The sequence below is a fragment of the Panthera leo genome, chromosome C2 (genome assembly GCF_018350215.1).
Source record: "Panthera leo isolate Ple1 chromosome C2, P.leo_Ple1_pat1.1, whole genome shotgun sequence".
Classification (NCBI taxonomy): Eukaryota; Metazoa; Chordata; class Mammalia; order Carnivora; family Felidae; genus Panthera; species Panthera leo.
In genome coordinates this window covers 114,739,756-114,761,482 of record NC_056687.1, presented here as the reverse complement: position 1 = coordinate 114,761,482, position 21,727 = coordinate 114,739,756, and the positions used below count along the sequence as shown (strand labels likewise).

General features: G+C 38.5%; 2 protein-coding genes across 5 annotated transcripts in view; one reads left to right on the top strand and one right to left on the bottom strand.

Annotated features, from left to right (window-relative positions):
- HPS3 (HPS3 biogenesis of lysosomal organelles complex 2 subunit 1) overlaps window positions 1-4,199 on the top strand; it is a 38,675-nt gene extending 34,476 nt beyond the window's left edge. The window contains exon 17 of one of the 2 annotated variants that reach the window (XR_006207004.1): window positions 3,358-3,444. Coding sequence is in view for 1 of the 2 variants with exons in the window: in XM_042954693.1 (XP_042810627.1) it covers window positions 3,358-3,485 (128 nt within the window). In the remaining variant the exon portion in view is untranslated. Of the gene's footprint in view, window positions 1-3,357 lie in introns of both variants that reach the window. The other variant, XM_042954693.1, reaches the window with a different exon arrangement.
- Window positions 1-21,727, bottom strand: part of LOC122229498 (ceruloplasmin) — a 68,221-nt gene that overhangs the window by 6,814 nt on the left and 39,680 nt on the right. The window contains exons 12-19 of one of the 3 annotated variants that reach the window (XM_042954692.1): window positions 20,928-21,135; window positions 17,157-17,296; window positions 15,719-15,847; window positions 12,902-13,008; window positions 11,190-11,406; window positions 10,162-10,301; window positions 8,842-9,004; window positions 5,108-5,153 (exon numbers count right to left, since the gene is read on the bottom strand). In XM_042954692.1, the coding sequence (XP_042810626.1) occupies window positions 5,137-5,153; window positions 8,842-9,004; window positions 10,162-10,301; window positions 11,190-11,406; window positions 12,902-13,008; window positions 15,719-15,847; window positions 17,157-17,296; window positions 20,928-21,135 (1,121 nt within the window). In that variant the 3' untranslated portion in view covers window positions 5,108-5,136. Of the gene's footprint in view, window positions 1-5,107; window positions 5,154-5,739; window positions 6,846-8,841; window positions 9,005-10,161; window positions 10,302-11,189; window positions 11,407-12,901; window positions 13,009-15,718; window positions 15,848-17,156; window positions 17,297-20,927; window positions 21,136-21,727 lie in introns of those variants that run through there. The other 2 variants (XM_042954691.1, XM_042954690.1) reach the window with 2 other exon arrangements.

The window sequence follows — 21,727 nt, the reverse complement described above, 5'->3', positions numbered from 1 at the left end:
TCCATTAAGACAATTACATTTTTTATTAATGATCTGAGTACTTAATTTACTTCTTGTAGGAAATTAAGATTATTATTATTAATTATAATTGTAAGCAAGTATTGAGGAATAACAAGGTTCTCAAGGATTTAAAAATTGAATATCTATAAATCATGCAGTGTTTTACAGAATAGGTAGTTATTGTTTGAATTTTCATAGTTCATAGTCACTTATAAATCTTGATAGATATATGGTTATCAATTTTTCTAGTCTTATGTATTACACTAGATAATTGTTGGCCTGATGACAAAGGATATGGTTATATTGATTTCAGTGTGCATAAAAGATTAGAAACTGACACTGGGTTCTACTCCTAAAACCAAGACTACACTGTATGTTAACTAACTTGAGAATAAAAAAGTAAAAAAAAAAAAAAAATATATATATATATATGTGTGTGTGTGTGTGTGTAAATAATAAATCAAGAAAGAAAGAAGAAATTGACAGTGTGGGAATTGTAGTTTCCCAGCTGACACCATTGATTTTTAAAAGTGATTTTTAAAAATCAGTTATGATTTTTAAGTGTTAGGCAGAGCCTGTGGCCATTGGAGGGGGTTTTTCTGAAGAGGCCCATTTAAGTAAAGTTGTATGTTTATGACCGGGAAGATGTGGTGACTTTCATCCCACCTATCTTCCTGAGTGATTGTTGGTTTTTAGGAGGTGGAAATGTCAGATATATGATTGCCTTGTCCCACTTGGGTAACATTTATCACATAATTTTGAGTAATGATTTGTGTTTATGGATCACTTTCCAGTGCAAGCTATCCCACATCTTCATACGTCAGCAGCATCATTATCTTAGTCAAAAGACTTCATCCTTTCTTGATTCGCATTACATACTCTCTACCCCTGACTTACCCATAATCATTCCTCCAAATGTTCCATTTTTCCATATAATGCATATTTCTATAAAATACGTTAGTGTGTGTGTATGCATGTACATGTGTGGCTCATGGGACTAAGTGGTGTGTGTGATTTACCTTTAGTAGACTCTAATACCTCAAGAGCTGGTGTAGCATTTTATTCATTTTTCGTGTTGCACCCTCCTCACCAGCACTTTGCCTCTCCGTAGGAAACATTCTATACTTATTTGAAGGGAGACACCTGAATAACTTCAGGTCCATTGCCAAAGGAGGTCTTTTTGTCAGCAGCTGCAGTACGCTAGAAGAGACCAGGACTGGAGTCTGGAGACCGGAACTGAGTTCCAGATCTGCTACTTACTGAGTGACCTGAAGGAAGCCAATTGTCTAGTATCTCGAGACTAGTGAGAAGCTCAGGACTGACTCTAGAATAAGTGTTAGGCAAAACCGTAAGATGTTAACTTTGGAGATGGAGGTCAGGAATCTATACAATATGTTTAAGAGCTTGTATTTCTTCTCTCTCTAATGCAGCATTTCTCAACCTTGGCACTATTTACATTTGGACCGATAATTCTCTGGTGTATGTGTAGGTGTCCCGTATGCATTTTAGGATGTTTGGCAGCATCCGTGGCACTAAATACCAGTAGCTCTGCCCCAGTTACGATAAACAAAAATGTCTCCAGACATTTCCAAATGTCTGAGGGCGGGGGCGCAAAAATCATACTGGGTGAGAACCATTGCACTAATGCAGAGCCATTGAAACCGGTATTAGTGATCGATTGGCTTGTTTTCAGGAAATGTTTGTTACTATTTTTTGGTAATGAACTGTGCTTATTAAAAATTTTACTACTGGGGGCACCTGGGTGGCTCAGTCGGTTGGGCAGCCGACTTCGGCTCAGGTCATGATCTCGTGGTCTGTGAGTTCGAGCCCCGCGTCGGGCTCTGTGCTGACAGCTCAGAGCCTGGAGCCTGTTTCAGATTCTGTGTCTCCCTCTCTCTGACCCTCCCCCGTTCATGCTGTCTCTCCCTGTCTCAAAAAAAAAAAATTTTACTACTGTTTAAATTATAAAATTGAAGATGAAAAAGTCATTTAAAGTCTCATCAGCCAGAAGTAACTATCTTCTGCATCTGATGAATATTTTCTAGACACACCGGAGGACTTAAAGTACTCTACAGATTTAAGATATTGACCTTATTCTTGGAATTATAACCCATATCAGCCCCTCATTGGTTGGCAGAAGTGGAGAATTGGGCAGTGGCAATTTTTATTGGCTTTATAACATCTAGACTCGCCCCCAACTCAGTTTTTTAAACCTAGGATACTACTCCACATTTAAGCTAAATAAACCGGTTTGATAGGAAGGTGTTGATAAGTCATGTTTTTCATATGCATTTTGCAAACTAGTAGTCATTGTTTATAAAGTTTCTACTAACATCTTAGATACACATCATTGTATTTTAATTCTCAAAGGACTCTAGAAGCTAGCAGATGATACCACTCAGTAAGTTAATTAAGGGACTTTCCTAAAGTCACAGACAGTAGGTGGAAGAGTCTGATCCCTTCCAAAGGCCGTCTGATTCCAGAGCTTGTGATCTTTCCCATCCATCACTGCTGATCCATTCATTAACTTTTTAGCAACATTGGCATGTGTAAGGGAATGATTTAGGTAAGGGATTTTGTGTAAGGGATGATTTAAGTTGCTGAATATTAGAGAGATGACTTTAGATGGATGCACATACATCTGAGCAGGAGATTTTATATTTCAGTCACTTTGCAAATAGTGTCATTGGAGGGCAGGTGACGATGACAGGGAATGGCATTGGTGTTTATTGCTAACACTGTTCTTAAGTGTTACCCCCTTCTCTTCCCAGCAGAGGGCAGCATGTATCACGAAGTAGAATTATAAACTTGCATAGTTCTATTTACAAAAATGTTTACTAAATCCCTTCATAATTAAAGATGTACTCTAGAGCAAATTATTTTACAGTTTGGAAAAAAATAGTCATAAAGACAGATTTGTGCTTATTAAAACATGAAAATCTCATAATAGAGAGCAACTGATTTAGGAATATGACATCCAACAATTAATAGTATTTCCTGTCCTAGCACTCTTTGTAAGTTAGCTGCAATATAGCCCTAACATTAAAGACAATATTCAAATGATTGTATTTTCTTTAGAGGCTAATACAAGTATACTGAAAAATAATGTAATAATCCAGCAATGAAATAGTAAATCAAAATAACATGGAACTAATATAACAAACTTGAGAGCATTCTAGAAAGAAGAAGTTGTTAAAACCATAAGTAGTCTGTGGATTTAAAAAACTGATTTTGTTTTCCCTTTGTAGTTATAACATTTTGTTACCTGAACTAGCTTCTAACTGGCTGAGTGATAAGAAAATTGGATGAAAGATAGACTTTCAGTTCTAACTCAGGTATTCTGTCCTCTACCAACAGAAACGTTGTCAGTTGTTGCTGTGGAACTAGAACTAAGGGATTTCTTGAATGTCCTCCCAGAAGATGGCACTGCAGCATTTTTCTTGCCATATCTTCTTTATTGCAGTCGAAAGAAATCATTGACTTGAAGGTATCATTGAAAAAGTACCATAATGCCATAGGAGACTGACTTTTTGAAAAATTGAATGTCAGGTAAAAATGTAAATAAAGGATTTTCATATTGAACATGGACATTTATTGCAGATGCTTTCAGGCTGCTTACCTTACCAGGTAGTAGTATTATTTCTTTAATTTATGACCTGAATCCATTTAATTGTCCAGAATGTAAAAGCTACAAGACTTCAGAATTTCCTCGAAGAAAGCATATGTTTTTAAAGCTGGAGACTGACTTTTATTACAAGGAACAGCAAATCAGTGTTGTTGGAGACATGACAATCTTTTTCATCCCAGAAACACAAAGAAACATTTTGTAGGTATGTTTGAAAGCATGTCACTCCCAGGTGGTCCAGAATTTAATCTTGATTTTTCCAGATTTCTTTATTAGGTCACTTCGTTTTTTTGTTTTGTTTTGAATAATTTTTGTTGAGAAAGATGTTAATATTTTCCCACAGTAAAAGATTTCAAACTTTACTTTTTTGTTACTTTTTAAAACTCATGCTGTGGTTTCTCTTTGAATCAAATGAAGTAGAAATTTACAAAGCTAACTTTCTTATTGTCTGGGCATTAACATATTTTGTTGAATGCATGTTTTTCAGCCAAAGCCTTGTTTCTATTTTTTGTTGATGTGTACTTTTGCTCTTTTGGCTAAAGTGTATGTGAAAATAAAGAAATATATCATTGTATTCACAACTGTGTCTACTTTTTAAATCTCTTATTAAACAATTTAGAGTCCAAGTTCAGCTTATTGATAGCGTGCTTTGACTTTAGTTAAGGCTAGAAAAATGCTACTCACCCAGCATCTGCCACAACTCTGTATTGAAACTTTTCTCCTGATGTCAGTGTTCATCTTTACCAGGATTTAGTTTATAGAATTGTTTCTCAGTTCTGCCTTTCTCCTATTCCAGATTACTATCCTTTTGACCATCTCTTCAAGGGTTCACAAAATCCAAATAGATTGGCATTATTTTTATTTTTTGTCTTGTTTCATTTTTAAATTTTAAAAATTTTAATTGAACTGTTTATTTTTATTTTAAAATATGCTTTTTAACATATTTAATTTTGAGAGAGAGAGAGAGCACAAGCAGGGATGGGGGAGAGAGAGAGAGAGGAAGACACAAAATCCAAAGCAGTGGATTGGGTGACTGAGCCACCCAGGCACCCCTAAAATTTAATTTTTTATTTTACTTTCTCTACACCTATGCCCTCATGTCCACTGATTCATTAGGAATGATGTCAGCATCATATTAGAGGGATTGATGGAAAGCCAATGGTTGGAAACATTTCAATGAATCTTAACAGTGATCCTTTGAGAACCATCAAGGATAACATTTGGACATAGATTTTGGGGGGTGGGGATGAGGAAAACAGTTTTGTAAAGTTCTTCTGATGGTTGTATGAAGGGCCTATGTAAATCGGTTATAAGTGTATTAGAGTTAGTCGGATGTCTGTTGATCTTTTCATATGAAATGCAGGAAAGTGTGTTTTCAGTCTTTTTTTTAATGCTCATAGCCATTCCAAAGTAAACTTTTTCTTCAGCACTTTCACGTACATAGTTATGAATCATTGTTTTTTTTTTTCTTTTCTTTTTTTTTTTTTTCACTTATCACCAATTTATTTCTTTCAGCCAGACTTGGTCTCTATAGGAAGAGAAATTTTAAGACCATTATTAAAAACAGTATAGTAGTCCCCCCTTATCCATGGCTCCAGTGATCCATGGTCAGCTGCAGTCCAGAAGCAGGTGTTCCTCAGAAGGTAATAGCTTAACACTATGTCACAATGCCTACGTCATTCACGTCACTTCACCTCATCACAAGAACAAGAAGGATCAGTAAAGTATGTTTTATGTTTGTGTGTGTGTGTGTCTGTGTGTGTGTGTGTGTGTGTGTGTGTGTGTGTGAGAGAGAGCGAGACAGAGAGACCACATTCATATAACATTACAGTATATTAGAACCATTCTATTTTATTATTGTTGTTGTTAATCTCTTACTCTGCCTAATTTATAAATTAGACTTTATCATAGGTATGTATGTATAGGAAAAAAATAATATATACAGAGTATAGTACTATCTGTCATTTCAGGTGTCCCCTGGGAGGATGGATAAGGGTCGGGGAACTATTGGATTTATCATATGGTTTAAATGTATTCTAATTTTTTGATGTTAGTTATTTTGTTTAATTCTTGATTCATTTCTATTTTTCCATTTTTTAATATTTTTAAAAACACATGTCTCATTTTAGTACTGCTTTATTTAAAGAAAAATGTCTCCTCCCTGCAAGATCTTCATTAATCATAAAGGGAAAAATAACAACTTTACAATAATGAAACCTGGCAGACATCTCCTTAATCAAATGCTCAACGTTAACATAATCACTAAGAGAAAAAAATCAACATCAGGTGCGTCTTGACATGTGTACTGAGAAAAACAGTATCACTTCTGTGAGAATCCTGCCCCCCCAAAAATGCATAACCTGAATCTAATCATGAGGAAACATTAGACAAACCCAAATTGAAGGATGTTCTGCAAAGTCACTGCCCTGTATCCTTTAAAAATGTCAAAGTTGTAAAAGACATACTGCTTCAGACTAAGAAGACATGCCAGCTGAACACAATGTATGACTGGGAGTTTCTTTTTCTGTGAAGAACGTGATGAGAATAATTTGTGAAATTGAAAAGGGTCTGTAGCATTGAATCATTTTTAACTTCCTCATTTTGAGAAGTGTATTGTGTTTATATATAATAACCTTGTTTTTAAGGAAATAGATGTATGTATGTTTACTATTGTGTGTGTGTTAGGGTGGGGGGCAGGTAGAATGGGGAAGCAAAAGCACAGGTGGCTATGTAAAATGTTAACATTTGGGGAATTTCGGTGAAGGGTACATGGGAATTTTTTGTATTGCTCTTGCAGCTTTTCTCTAAATCTGACATTATGGCCAAAAAAAGTTTTAAAAAGTTCCTTTTCATTGAACAGATTCAGATATTTTTACCAAGCAGAATATTGGATTTGGATACTTAGTAGAAATACAGAATATATAATCCCTGCCTGTAAGTAACTAAAAGCTAAGCAAGCTTTTTTTTCCCCACAGACTCCTCCAGAAGGTTATCTTATTGTCACAGAAATGTCACAGTCTAAAAAAAAAAGTACCTTTTATATTTGTCAGAGGAGATCTTGGTTATGCTTCTTGTGTAGGGGAAATGAAGCACTATATTAAGTGTAATGGGATAGCCACAATTCTTTTCTAGTGTTTTTTTTTTTCCTTGTGGAGGAAATTGCCTGTCTCCCGGCGCATAATATCGGAACGTTTTACTCTAACTTCATGTGCTCTCTTTTCTGTGTCAGGGAAGCAGAAAAATTTCCAAGATTCAGAATTCATGTAGACTTGTCCAGAGCTTTATCAAACTTTTATTTAAAGATAATTCAGACTGGTAAACGTGGCTCTCCATTTTTTTGTTTAGAGTTCAAACTATCGTTTTTGTTCATTACTGCTTCTTCCAGGCCACGCAATACCTTATCTTTTTGTAAAGCCAGTTTCCTTCATCTTTTCCCCACTGTGTGTTCTTTCTTCACATTTGCTCTTTGTTCTACAGTTTTCCCTATGGCTTTTAAAACAGTCTCCCCTTTCTTAAGCAAGCAATCATCTCCCTCTCCTTCCAGGCTATTTCTACAGGAGGACTTTCCAGTGCCTGGGTGTGGGGTTAGCCTGTAGCAACATCCTCTGCACATCAGGCATTTGCACACACAAATTTCCAGAATGCCTGCCTCAGTGTCCCCTCACTCTTGGGTGTTTTTCTCTGAGCAGGACCATGCTTTTGTGTGCTGGTTTGCATGTGTGCTGATATTCTTCAAACACTATTTATAAAGTTTTCTTTCTCATCTTTGACTCTTCACCTTCTTCAGTAGGTGGCGTCAATCCCAGTGGTTTATTTGCCCGTTCCCCTCTTTGGTGTTGTGATGCTCTCAGTACCACTCTTTGTAATAAAGGGTTTTAATAGAATAGTTTCTCATGTTATGACGTGTTTGTGTAAAACCCAGGAGCAGAAATTAAAACTTGTCGTTTGCACTAATCGTTGATCTTTCAGTGACTTTTAGCTTTTAAGAAATTTATTTCTATATTTTCTTCCATCTATATGTCCCCTTCTATGCCCATTTGGAAGAGGAAACACAAGGAGGTGTTTTCTCTACATCGTTTCCCCCCATTGGATTTGCCATTGCCAATTCTAATAGTTCTGAACCCAGAAGACCCAAGAAACACAAAGCCTGCAGCCACACAGTGGGAATTTCACTCTATAGAACACATTTTGTGAATATCCACTAAAGGGCTGTTCATTTTCTTGTGCTTCCTGTGCTTATGTGTATGCACATAGGAGGGAGTATTATTGCTGGGGTGGGAAAAACAGGGAATTTAGATTCAATTTTTTTCCCCTGGATCTTTGCTATGGTCTAAATGTTTGTGTCCCCCCCCCCCCCCAAATTCCTATGTTGAAAACCGAATGCCCATGGTGACAGTATTACCTGGTAGGGCCTTTGGGAAGTGATTAGGCTGTGAGGGTGGAACCCTCATGAATGAGATTAGTGCCCTTATCAAAGAGGTCCCAAAGAGCTAGTTAATCTCTTCCACCACGTAAAGATATAATAAGAAGTCTGCAACCCAGAAAAGGACTCTCATCCAACCATGCTGTCACCCTGATCTCAGATTAACAGCGTCCAGAACCATGAAAATAAATATACACTGTTTATAAGCTACCTAGTCCGGTATTTTGTTATAGCAGCCTGAATGGACTAAGACAATCTCGACAAACAATAATCAGTAATGCTTCTCTTCACCCTAGAAGTGCAGAAAGGCATCATTTCTGCCTGATTGACTATTTGAAATTATATTGATGGGGTGGAGGGGCGGGAGGGGGTAGCTTTCTTGTGTACCAGGTACTACCTAGAAAAAGAAGTTAAATGTTTTCTATTAAGAAAGGAATTAAATTTAAACGTGTCTTTTGTAAGTCACAGTTAGTGTTTTGGCAAATAATATGACCACTCCCTTATATCAGTTTTAGGAATAATTACCCTGCCTCACATTGGTGTCAGTTTGTGTTAGCTCAGAGACTACTGGTGCTATGATCAGTACCTGCTGACAGAAGATAAGCAGTATCCCATAGCATTTAGCAGTAAAAAAAAAAAATTTAAAAAAAATTCCTGTTTGGAGGTAGAGGAGGATGAAATCAGGGCAGCAAATTCAAAAATGCTTCCTGTTGGGGGAAGTATTTAGGCAAAGTAATGCATCTTAATTATACTGGTGATATATGACTTCTTCAATTACTAACTCAATATTCACCTTCATTTGGTAGAACCGTGTAAGTAGTTTCCATTCCAGCATGAATGTGGTCAGTCACATGGCAGTGGAGTAACCAGATTCCAGGTGTTTGTGGAAACATTTCTAGAGTTTGGAAGGTCCCAGGGAAAATGTCGAAGACATCAGACCTATAGATGCCCCTGTGCTTAATTAGAAAAATGACAAATATTATATAATGTTTATTATATGTGAGAGTTCATTCAAGTAATCTTCCATGGACCATTTCAAGGATATTAGAAAAATGGATGAATCCATAAAAAAAAAAAAAAAAAAGAATGAGACCCTGTGCATTTGACCCTGTGCATTTCTATGTCTAATACAAACAGTAAGATATGTGGTCTTTGTACTCCTGCTAAATGCCTGGGGGGATGGTCCATTTGGTGGGTGTGAAGGAAAAATGTGATGAGAGTGAACTCATCCATTAGGACCACCTGGCATCTCTTACACTTCAACTCTGGTTTGCCTTTTTATCAGAGCACTTGAGTTACAAAAGGGAATTTAGCTCTGGCCTTACTTCAGTCCTAATCTCACATTTGCTGGACCTATTCTAGATTAGCTGGTCTGTGAAACTTTATGACAAGGAGGGTAATGCAGGGAGCAAAAAAAAGGGAGGCCAGTGGAGAAGGCAGAACCAGGGGAAGTTCAGGTAGAGTCTAGATTAGATACAGATACTTGGAGGGTATTTCTGTAGGGACAGAATTGAAAGTCCAATAAGAATATATCATCTATATAAACCAAAGTACATATAACAAAATGGCCTTTTCTGCAATGGGCTTTGTGGTAGCTTCTGACTTTTCTACATTAACTCAAAAGTAAGAAAAAGGAGCTATTGACTCCTGCTGAAATCAGCGCTAGGTGAGAAGTAGAAGTCGCATTGAGATCTAGGGACCTAATCAGTTGCATGACACCAAAATGATCTTCTCGTTTACTTCAGGCCATTTAGGATTCAGAAATTAGAATAAGTAAAGGTTACAATAAAGTCTTGTCTCCACTTTCTGATTCATCATTATATGAACATTCCTAACCTCTCTGCCAACAATTCTATTTGAATGCCTTGCCCAGGAATATGTGAGCAGAACTCCATGAAAACCCACTAAAAACTGTAAATCCAAGGAGAAGCCCAATGTGTTACAAAGGGTGGTAACAGCAATTGAAATTGCTGTGTGCCACACTCCTTGAAAATAATTTAGTTGTCTCCTGAAACCTCTAACTTTTCATTAGTCTTCCTGAGGATATATTTTCTTTATTTGTATTCAAACATTTTCCAAAAGAGCAAGAATAAAGACCGTGGATCACTCCTACCTTGTATTCGAAGCTGTGGCCGTGAAAATGTACAGAGTGCAAGTCTATTTCATTGCCCATTCCCATCAGATACCAATTGACTTCATCTCCCACATGCATTGTGAGGCCTTGTAGGTTCCCGAACATTCTTCCATTAATAGCTGAGGAAAGCACATGACTTTTTTTACCTTTCAGGATTTTTTATTTAAAACATTTTTTTAAGTTTATTTATTTATTTTGAAAGAGAGAATATGAGTGGGGGAAGTGCAGAGAGAGAGGGGAACTGGGGACCTGAAATGGGCTCAGTGCGCACAGCAGAAAGCCCGATGCAGGGCTTGAACTCATGGACCACGAGATCATGACCTGAGCCAAAGTCAGATGTTTAACCGACTGAGCCACCCAGGTGCCCCTACCTTTTGGGATATTTTAAATCAACAGTTATTTCACTGAAAATATGATTACTAGGTTAACGTATGGGATCTTTTTGAGGTAATGGGAATTACTTCACTACAGATGGGGAAATGAATACTTAAAGGTCAGTAATGTCGCACTGCTCTTCTAGTCACTTAGTGCCAAAAGCCTTTATCCTAATTGTGAATTTAAAAGGGAATGACACTTTGGAATTGGGAGAGAAGTTAATAGATGGTTTTGCAGAGAGTCCCCTTTTTGCTTTGAACAGAATTCTACCTCACAAAGTGAGGCAGAATTGGTTTATTATAAAATGAAACAAATGATTGGGACACCTGGGTGGCTCAGTCAGTTAGGCGTCCGACTTTGGATTAGGTCATGATCTCACGGTCCCTGAGTTTGAGCCCCGCGTCCGGCTCTGGGCTGACAGCTCAGAGCCTGGAGCCTGCTTCGGATTCTGTGTCTCCCCCTCTCTCTGCCCCTCCCCCATTCATGCTCTGTCTCTGTCTCAAAAATAAATAAACGTTAAAAAAATTTTTTTATAAATAAAAAAAATAAAATGAAACAAATGAATAGTCTCCAAACTAATTTTATTTGAAAGAAAAAAAGGGAAAAATGGGGTTTAAAACAATGTATCATACCGTGCATCTTATTGCTTTCTATGAATTCCTCATCATCTTTGTTTACTTTCTCAGGGTGCTCAGAGTATGTTTTGATGTTGTCATCTATATACCAGGATTCATTTTCATCAAAAACAAAAAACAGAAGAGAAAATTCCAGTTTCGTTATAGGATTGAATATTTTCATGTAATGTGTCCGACAAACAATCAGTGGGCCAATTAATCCACTATAAAGATCCTGAAAACAAGCAAAAACTTCAGTCATCTTTGTGATGTAGGTCAGCATTTCAGAGAACTGGGACCTCAGGAATTTAGAAGGACTGATTTAAGTAGTAGACGTGGACTAATGTGGTGCCGTCAGGCCAGTCACTTCCCACTTGTAGTTAAACTGGATGAATGGTGAGTAGTAGGCAGGTCGGATGGGTGATGCTGAAGTAACAGAAATGTGTGCAGAGGCCAAATATTGGCTCAGCTAATGAGCAGTATGTACGTATGTATGTATGTGGCAATTTAAAAGAACCCCAAATAAACAGTGCTTGTCTGCCTATTCCATCTAGCAAGCACCGTGCCAGTATTGAAATAACCAGAGATAATCAAACAAAGGCCCTGCCGTCCAGGAGCTCAGTCAGTAGGGAAAATAGAGGGTAGAAGAAATGGATCACTTGTTGTGATGGAGGTACATGAAGTGCTAATGAACATGGAGGAAGAAGACCATGATTGACTTTAGTCTATGGGAATTTTGATTTGCCTGGGTGTCAGGAAAGGCCTGTGAGGTCTGGAAGGGCCTTTGAGCTGTATCGTGTTCAGGAATTTTAGATTTTATCTCAGGGGTCATAGGTAGCCATTGAACATTGAACATGGAATGGCAATATATTTGCATTTTAGGCCAGTCATCCTAGTGGTGGAGTGAAGGAAGGATTGAAGGAGGAAGAGGCTGGAGCCTGGGAGACCACTGCAGTAGTCAAATGAATGACAAGGACATGATCTATGGAGACAGAAGGAATAGACTGAACTACATGTAGGTGGGTGAATCACCTGGGTGAGCCAGGTGGAAGAATCAGACACTTCCTGCCCAACATTCTAGCTTGAACAAATGAGTAGATTTGTAACTCATGGTAATACTTATTGCAACAGGAAACACAAGAAGAGGTGGAGAAGAATCTCAATTCCGTTTTAGAGTTGCTGTGTTTCCAGTGCCTGAGGGACATGCTGGTAATGTTCAGTAGGCTGGTGTATGGGCAGGTCTGGAACTCAGGAGAGAGATTTGGACTCGAGATTTAATTCTACGAAAGAATCTTGGAACAAGTTCTGTTTTGCAGTTGTTGAGCGGTTTGTTGGCTTTGAAATATTTAATCACATAGCCTTAATTGTGCTGGAATGACTCCTGAGACCAACATTTTTATTACCAGGCAGTAATAGAGCTCTGAAATCATGTACCTCAGTTCTTTGAGCTTAATGTGTTCTTATATCAAAAGGAAAATAAAATACTGTATTGATTAGTATTTGATTCTGCATTACCCATAACCAGCAGTCATAGTGTTGATACAGCTATAACTGTATCCTTAAAAAGAAACAAACCAAAAAATGAAACCAAAGTAAATTGTAGAGCAGCTTACTTACTTTCCTGGGACTTTAAGATGGAATTGGGTCATAGGAAAACTGTAATCTCATCTTCCTTCAACTGTGTGTCTATTTGGGGGATTTGTACAAAACACAGAGGATCTAAATTTTACCTTAACTTGATCCACCGTTGAATAGTAAGCCCATGGAATACAAGCAGAATCCTCTGTTCCAGCTCCAGATCTTTCTGGGATTTTCCATATGTACGTGTGAGTTTCACCTAAATTAATCAAATGTTAATGTATCTGGTTTTTTTGTTATACATATATATACATACATATACATATATACATATATATGTGTGTGTATATATATATATATACATATATACATATATGTGTGTGTGTATATATATATATATATATATATATATATATATGTATATATATATATATATAAAGTCTTGAAAACGAGTGACCTAGAAACTAGAAATGTCAAGGTAAGTAGTTTTAAAAAGCAATGGCACTCAATTATTTTCAGGAATTTAGTTTAAAGACAAACTGTAAGACATAGACTTACATAGACTTACTGACATAGAAAGACTTTTAGACTTTCTTTGTCAATTATGAATTAACTAGCCATGACACACATGTACCGCCAAGCCAGGAGGTGGCAATACCAATATCACAATTTGGGGGAACTTTGGAACAGATCTTTTTTTTAGCTTGAACTATGTTTCTGTAAAACACCATATTCAACTCTCAAGTGATCTCCCGCAGTGTAAGACCCTTCCCCAAGACGTCTCTGTGTTTGTATCTGGACTGCCCTGAGTAATTCCCTTGGCTTCACCATGGCCTTCCTTTTCTCCTTTTTCACTATCATCCCTAGCAATTCCACAGTTTCTGGTGAGGAGCCATTAGATTTCGTGACCTCGTCTCTGGTCTGTCTCATTCTGTCGTACAATACGCTGCTCTGTCACGGCTCTGTCACATACAGGACACCACCACACCTTGGACCTTGACACTTAGGAGATAGCCAGTTACTCTACCCTTCCTGTTGCCAAGGCCTTTACCTTCTTCCATTTGCACTGGGCTCTTTTCCAGCCTGATGTCGGCTTCTAGTCACCTCAGGGATTGCTGTCCCACTGCTCACCAGACCCTGGCTTTCAGCTGTGGCCACCCACTGTCCACTCCATTTATACAGACCTCACCATTACATATTCATGCTGGCAGACTTTAGTTAGCCAGAGTCTGACGAGCCTTTTCTAGGGAATCAAGCGGGACAGGAGGGGTGGTCTCAAGGGATGCAGCAGACTCTTTCCGTCTTCCTCAAGTCCCGCATCCTACCTGCCCCTACCTCCTCACCCTTTTTCTAAGCAGAACATTTCACTGACAATATGGCATACATTCACCACCTGAACATATTGTCTCTTCATCTATGCTCTTATTCTCATAAGCCCCAAAATAATATTTCCTCCTCTTCTCCATTCCCCAACCTGCTCTGCCACTCATGGTAGATGCCCAAAACCTTGGTACAGTCCTTGATTCCTCCTTCCCTAACCTGCCCTAATGCCCAATCTTTCAGCAGGGGCTGTTAGCACCACCTTTAAAATAGAGCCGAATATGACAACTCACCACTTCAGCTGCTTCCACCCTGGTCCAAGCCTTTTTATTATTATTTTTTTAACCCAGATTATGGCAATAGCCCTCTAATTGCTCCTTGATTCCGCCCTTTTCCTCTGTAGTCACTTACCTACACTTCAGCCACAAGAGGCCTTTACAAAGTGTTCATCAGATCATCATTCTCTGACTCAAATCTTCACATGGTTAATAGTATAAAATCTAAGGTCCTAACCTTAGCCTCTGAGGTTCCCCTTCTTCCTACTGCATCTGGCCCCTGCCCTCCCTGGATCTCATCATGTCACATTCTGTCCCCCTGTTTGCTCTGCTCTGGCCTCTGGCCTCCTTGCTGTTTCTCAGACAAACCAAGCCCTTTACCATCTCACAACCTGGGGTGCTCTTCCCCTATAAGTCCCTGTGGCTCATTACTTACCATTTAGGTATCTTCACCACTGGCGCTTCCTCAAAGAGGGGACTTCCTGACCACCCTACCTAAAATAGCACCCTTGTTACTCTCTCTCATCCGCTGTAATCTTTAGCACTTTTCACAGCTTGGTATTATGTATACATTTTATTGTTTATTTCTTTTGGAAGAATGTGACACTCACAGGGAAGGGCTTTTTATCTCCATTCCCCTAAACTGACCTGAGCAACTTCATAGAGTAATTTATTTTTTCTCACTCATTTTTTTTCTCACTAATTTGACATATTTGGGAACTGTTAGATTTCTAAGAAATGGCACTTTCCAAGAAAGCCAACTTTACAACTAATAGAAGAAAAATATAGTTTTTAACTAAAGTAAAAACACACATGTATTTCATCTGTTCTGGCTTTTACACTGTGTTAAAGTTATTGAGTTCCTAGTACATGCCAGATATGGGGCTAGAACTGAAGGCTTTAAAATGTCACATGGCAGTCTCTGCCCTTAGGATCCTGCCTTCAGATACAAGGCATGGAAGCATTCAACCACACACAAGTGTAGTAAATGCTGTCTTGGCGTGGAGGGATCATTTCTGCTGACTCAGCCTTGAGTATTTGTAGATGCCCAGTATCCTCAGATCTTTTCCTCACATTTCTCCTGTGGATCTTTCTCTTCTTCTCTCCTTCCCTCCCTCCTTCCTCCCTCCCTCCCTTCTTTCACTCCTCCCCTCCTCTCTTCCCTCCCCTCATCTCCCCTCCCCTCTCCTCTCATGTGCATGGAGACATACACACGGATACGCATCTCTGTATGCTCTCTTAACCACCTCCTTCACTTTCTCAAGACACTCATTTGGAAGGAATACCTCTCTGATAACAGTCATTTGTGGAAAGCCTGTAAGGTCTACTAAAATGCATGAAATGCAACACCCCCCCCCCCCCCCCAATGAGTACCTGGTAAAGTTGGAGTAACTATAGAATTCTCTGTTTTCACCCCATGGGCATGTATTGAGTAAGGCCTTGTGGCCATGTTTTTAAAGATAATTACAACTTCGTCTCCAACATTTGCATGAAGTTGTGGACCTGGAAAGAGCAAAAAAGAAGAGTGGTTTATATGCTTGTCAGATTGGAGGTTCTAACTCAGTAATAGAAGCAAAGACCAGGTAGCTTTCTTAGCATGAAGGCCAGAGTCTGTGTCCCCCACCCCCTCCATTGTGGCTTCATACTTTACTGTTAGGTTTATATCTGGCCTCAGAGGATTCAGAATAAAAACACTAGTAATGATTGCCACTACAGATGGAAACCAGGGATGCATCTCTCATCAAGAGTCCTACTGGAGGTTTTGGCCTGAAAGTCCCCTGCAGGACAGTGGCCTAACCCTGGTGAGCCAGCTGTGACCCTACCCTGGCCAGAAGTCATTGTGCAGCACTTGCTCTCATTTCTCAGCAGTTGGGCTTCCAGAACTTCCTGAGTGTGAATTGATGGCAGTACTGCATTTAGAAGGGTGAGTGGGTCTACCCCTCCAATTTCCACCCCCTCTCTAGCCAATCTTAGCTTGTCTGCTGCTTAGAGAATTTCTGTGACCCAGCAACAATGCCATTCCCCTTGGGTGTCTTATTCCAGGGGCTAAGGGTAATCAAATCCCAGGGTACTCTGTTAGTATGGACATAGAGTGGGGTTGGGAGTGATGTCCCCTGCCCTTGATGATTTTCAAGAAACTTCCCAAGAGCAGTGTTGGTCAAACTCTTCGACATTCTCTTTTAAAATGGTTCCTGAGGGGCGCCTGGGTGGCTCAGTCGGTTAAGCGTCTGACTTCAGCTCAGGTCATGATCTCATGGTTCGTGGGTTCAAGCCCCACATTGAGCTCTGTGCTGACAGCTTGGATCCTGGCACCTGCTTTGGATTCTGCATCTCCCTCTCTCTCTGTTCCTCCCCTGCTCTCACTCTGTCTCTTTCTCAAAAATATATAAAGATTTTAAAAAAAAATTAAAATGGTTCCTGAAAAATGGAAGGCAACTTTTCCCATGCCTTGTGCACGGTAACACTTTTTCCTATATTTCCTGGTCTACATCTACATTTCTTTTTCTTGGCGTTACTCACTTACATGGCAATTTTAAAGCAAATAGCGATGACTTGGGAGTGGGATGAGGGGTGGAATAAGAGGGAGAAATTTTCTTTTCTCAATGTCTAATAATAAATTGTTCATGAGAGAAACAAGCAATATTTTTATTATGCCATATTCTTTAGTGCGTATAGGCTCCTTGTTTTTATTGCATAAATTTTACTTTCATTTGAATACCTTTGATCTATGAACTGGGAAATTAAACCCAGGGACATGTATTTTAATGTACATAGCACCACATCGTTACCCCACCCCTGATGATTAGAGTACCTAGAATTCCCAGGTGTTCTTCGTTAGCCTTTCTTTCCACTGGAACTCTGAACGTGCTGTCGGTGTATTGCCGATACACAACTTTCTTGTACTTCGAGCCTATGTAAAATTCTTCCTTATCTAAAAATGCATTTGAAACACTTAAACAAAACACACACACATCTGAGGTTAGTATCTGTCTTAATGAAAGTAGAAGTTGAGTTTTAAATCTTGAATATAGTTTTTATTTAAGTAATTATGCTAATTTTTAATATCACTCTCACATTCCAGCAATAAAGAATAATCTAGAAATACATAGGGGTGCACTATAAAGGAGAACTACAGACAAATTTCCCTGATGAACATGGATGCAAAAATCCTCAACAAGTTACTAGCCAACCAGATCCAACGCTACATTAAAAAAACTTATTCACCATGACCAAATAGGATTTATACCTGGGATTCAGGGCTGGTTCAATATCCATAAAACAATCAACGTGATACATCAGATCAATAAAAGAAAGCACAAGAACCACATGATCTTCTCAATAGATGCAGAGAAAGCATTTGACAAAATACAGCATCCTTTCTTGATAAAAACCCTCAAGAAAGTAGGGATAGAAGGGTCATACCTTGAGATCATAAAAGCCATATATGAATGACCCAACACTAATATCTCCTTAATGGGGAAAAACTGAGAGCTTTCCCCCTAAGGTCAGGAACAAGACAGGGATGTCCACTCTCACCACTGTTATTCAACATAGTATTGTAAGTCTTAGTCTCAGCAGTCAGACAACACATAGGAATAAAAGGCATCTAAATCGTCCAGGAGGAAGTCAAACATTCATTCTTCACAGATAACATGATACTATATACGGAAAACCCAAAAGATTCCACCAAAAAACTGCTAGAACTGATCCATGAATTCAGCAAAGTCACAGGATATAAAATCAATGCACAGCAATCAGTTGCATTCCTGTATACCAATAATGAAGCAACAGAAAGAGAAATCAAGGAATCAATCCCATTTATAATTGCGCCAACAAACATAAAATACCTAGGAATAAACATAAGCGGAGAAGTGAAAAATCTATACACTGTAAACTATAGAAAGCTTATGAAAGAAATTTAAGAAGACACACAAAAAAAGAAAGATAATCCATGCTCCTGGATTGGAAGAACAAATATTGTTAAAATGTCAATACTCCCCAAAGCAATCTACATATTCAATGCAATCCCTATCAAAATAACACCAGCATTCTTCACAGAGCTAGAACAAACAATCTTAAAATTTGTATGGAACCAGAAAAGAACCTGAATAGCCAAAGCAATCCTGAAAAAGAAAACCAAAGTGGAGAAATCACACTCCTGGCTTCAAGATGTATTACAAAGCTGTAATCAAGACAGTATGGTACTGGCACAAAAACAGACACTCAGATCAATGGAACAGAATAGAGAACCCAGAAATGGACCCACAAACATATGGCCAACTAATCTTTGACAAAGCAGGAAGGGATATCCAATGGAATAAAGACAATCTCTTTAGCAAATGGACAGTGACATGCAGAAAAATAAACCTGGACGACTTTCTTACACCAGACACAAAAATAAACTCAAAATGGATGAAAGACCTAAATGTAAGACAGGAAGCCATCAAATTCCTAGAGGAGAAAGCAGGCAAAAACTTCTTTGACCTTGGCTGCAATTAAAAATAGAACTACCCTGCAACCAAGCAATTGCACTACTAGGTAATTTACCCAAGGGATACAGGTATGCTGTTCTGAAGGGGCACATGCACCCCAATGTTTATAGCAGCACTATTAACAATAGCCAAAGTATGGAAAGAGCCCAAATGCCATCGATGGATGAATGGATAAAGAGGAGGTGGTATGCATATACAATGGAGTATTACTCAGTGATCAAAAAGAATGAAATCTTGCCATTTGCAACCACGTGGATGGTAACTGGAGGGTATTATGCTAAGTGAAATTAGTCAGAGAAAGACAAATATCATATGAATTCACTCATATGAGGAATTTAAGATACCAAACAGATAAACATAAGGGAAGGGAAGCAATATATATAATATAAAAAGAGGGAGGGGGAAAAACATAAGAGACTCTTAAATATAGAGAACAGAGTGTTGCTGGAGGGGTTGTGGGAGGAGGGATGGCCTAAATGGGTAAGGGGCATTAAGGAAGACACTTGTTGGAATCAGCACTGGGTGTTATACATAGGGGTTGAATCACTGGAATCTACTCCTGAAATCATTGTTGCACTAACTTAGATGTAAATTAAAAAATAAAAGATTAATTAATTAAAAAAAACTGGAATCTACTCCTGAAATCATTGTTGCACTATATGCTAACTAACTTAGATGTAAATTAAAAAATAAAAGATTAATTAATTAAAAAAAAAAGAAATAGATAGGGGTGGTAAAAAGGGAGTGGAGCCATCTGAGTGCTGGCCTTGACTCTTCCATTAGATAATGACCTCCAGCTAGTTATTGCCTGTTGCAGCCTCAGTTTCCTCATTCCTAAAATGAGGTATGAGATGAGATGATATCTAAGGTTTCTCTACAGTTCTAAAATTCTGCACCCATATTTCATCAGTGAAGTGTTCTCTCATTACTTTTGTCTGGTTTATAAGAACTGAAGTGGCCCAGTGTTCCCAGCCACTCCCTTTATCTAACGTTTTCATTGACTCTTCATGGCTCCTTCAGCCTTTTGACTATTTCACCATCACTTGAAATAACCTTTTACTACTTTACACTGCAGTCAAACTAACCAGCTAACCTTTGCTTAGCTATAGGCTACCAGTCATTTTGTACACCCCAGATCTGAACACATGCCCGTCCCGATCTCTCAAATCCTTTCCAGGAAAGGTTAGTACATGGCGTATGAGGTGATAGAGGGAAAAGTGGTTAGAAAAGTCTGAAAGAAGTGTCAGGTGATACTGTTTTAAATGTAGTTTCTGAAGCTCTAATAATGATCATTTACTTACATTTATTCACAATGAACATACTTTTTACATCCATCATGTACATGTTATTGGCGGTTTTGAACCATATTTTCCCTATAAATTCTTGGAGGACAGAGATCATGTCTACTATACTGCCCTCAAGAATTTAAAATATTCTTAAAATAGTTTTAAGAATGTAAAATAACTGGGGCACCTAGGTGGTTCAGTCAGTTAAGCATCTGACTTCGGCTTAGGTCATAATCTCCATGGTTTGTGAGTTCGAGCCCACATTGGGCTCTGTGCTCCAGCTCAGAGCCTGGAGCCTGCTTCGGATTCTGTCTCATTCTCTCTCTGCCCCCTCCCCCCACTTATGCTCTGTCTCTCAAAAATAAATGAATGTAAAAAAAATCTTTTAAAGAATGTAAAATAACTGATTACTAGAGTGATAAGGAAATCTTTGAAGGAAAGATAAGATACGCAGCAAATGGCTGATAAGGAAAATAATATTTTAGCTTTGAATTTAGGCATTGATTTTTGTTTAAGTTTAAAAGTCAATAGCAAGATATGGGCACATGAATATAAAAAGACAATCCAACAGAAAAGAAAGTGAGATGAATGACTATAAAGAATCAAATAAGGTAGAGATTTTCCTGTGATAAAATTGCAAGAACAGAAATTAATGAGGAAAGGATCAGGGGAAGCATTTGGTTACTGCTCTGTTGTTATTTAATGCAACTATTTGTTTTTCTACAACTGAGTGTAATTCTTAATTCTCTGAAAGAGAAAACCAAAAAAAAAGAAAAACTTAGGAATCAAAATCTGGAGAATTACTTTTGTTCTTGTAAGTGATGCAGCTCCTTTTCCCACTCCCTGCTTGGGGAATAATCCCACTCCACCTCCACTGCCGCGATGTAGTAGGTCCGCCGTCCCTGGGAGGACCATGGTTGCTCAGCCTGTTGCCTGCATGTGTTCACAGTGTATTTTTGCTTCATGCCTCCTGTATAGTGATCGGTTGTTAAGCACTCAACGTCAAATGTCCCTGAAATGGTATATAAGAGAGCATGTCACTCCTTTGTTCAGCACCTCTATGGCTCCTCAGCTCACCCAGAATCAACGCCAAAGTCCTCAATGTGGCCTCAGTTAGATGATCACATCACCTACCACTCACTCTGCTCTAGTCACAGAGGCCTCTTTGCTATTCTTAGAAGAAGTCAAGTATGTGCCTGCCTCAGGGCCTTTGTACTTGTACAAAGTGTACTTTGTATACTCCTCCCCCAATTATCCACATAGTCCATCTTCTCAATTCATTCAAGCTTCCCTTTAATTGCCAGAAAATGTTTACTCACCTTCCCCCATCAGTCAGCCCCTTTTTCTGCCCTATTTGCTCAAACCACTTAGTTTTATATACATATGTGTGTATATATATATGTGTGTGTGTGTGTGTATGTATATGTATATATATGTGTGTGTGTGTATGTGTGTGTATACATATGTGTATACACACACACATACACACACATATAAAATCGCTTGTTGTCTGTCTCCCTGCATTAGAATTTCCACTTCACAAGGACACTTTTACATCTTTTCTTCACTGTTGTATTTATACTTGTCTAATGAATAAAGAAAGA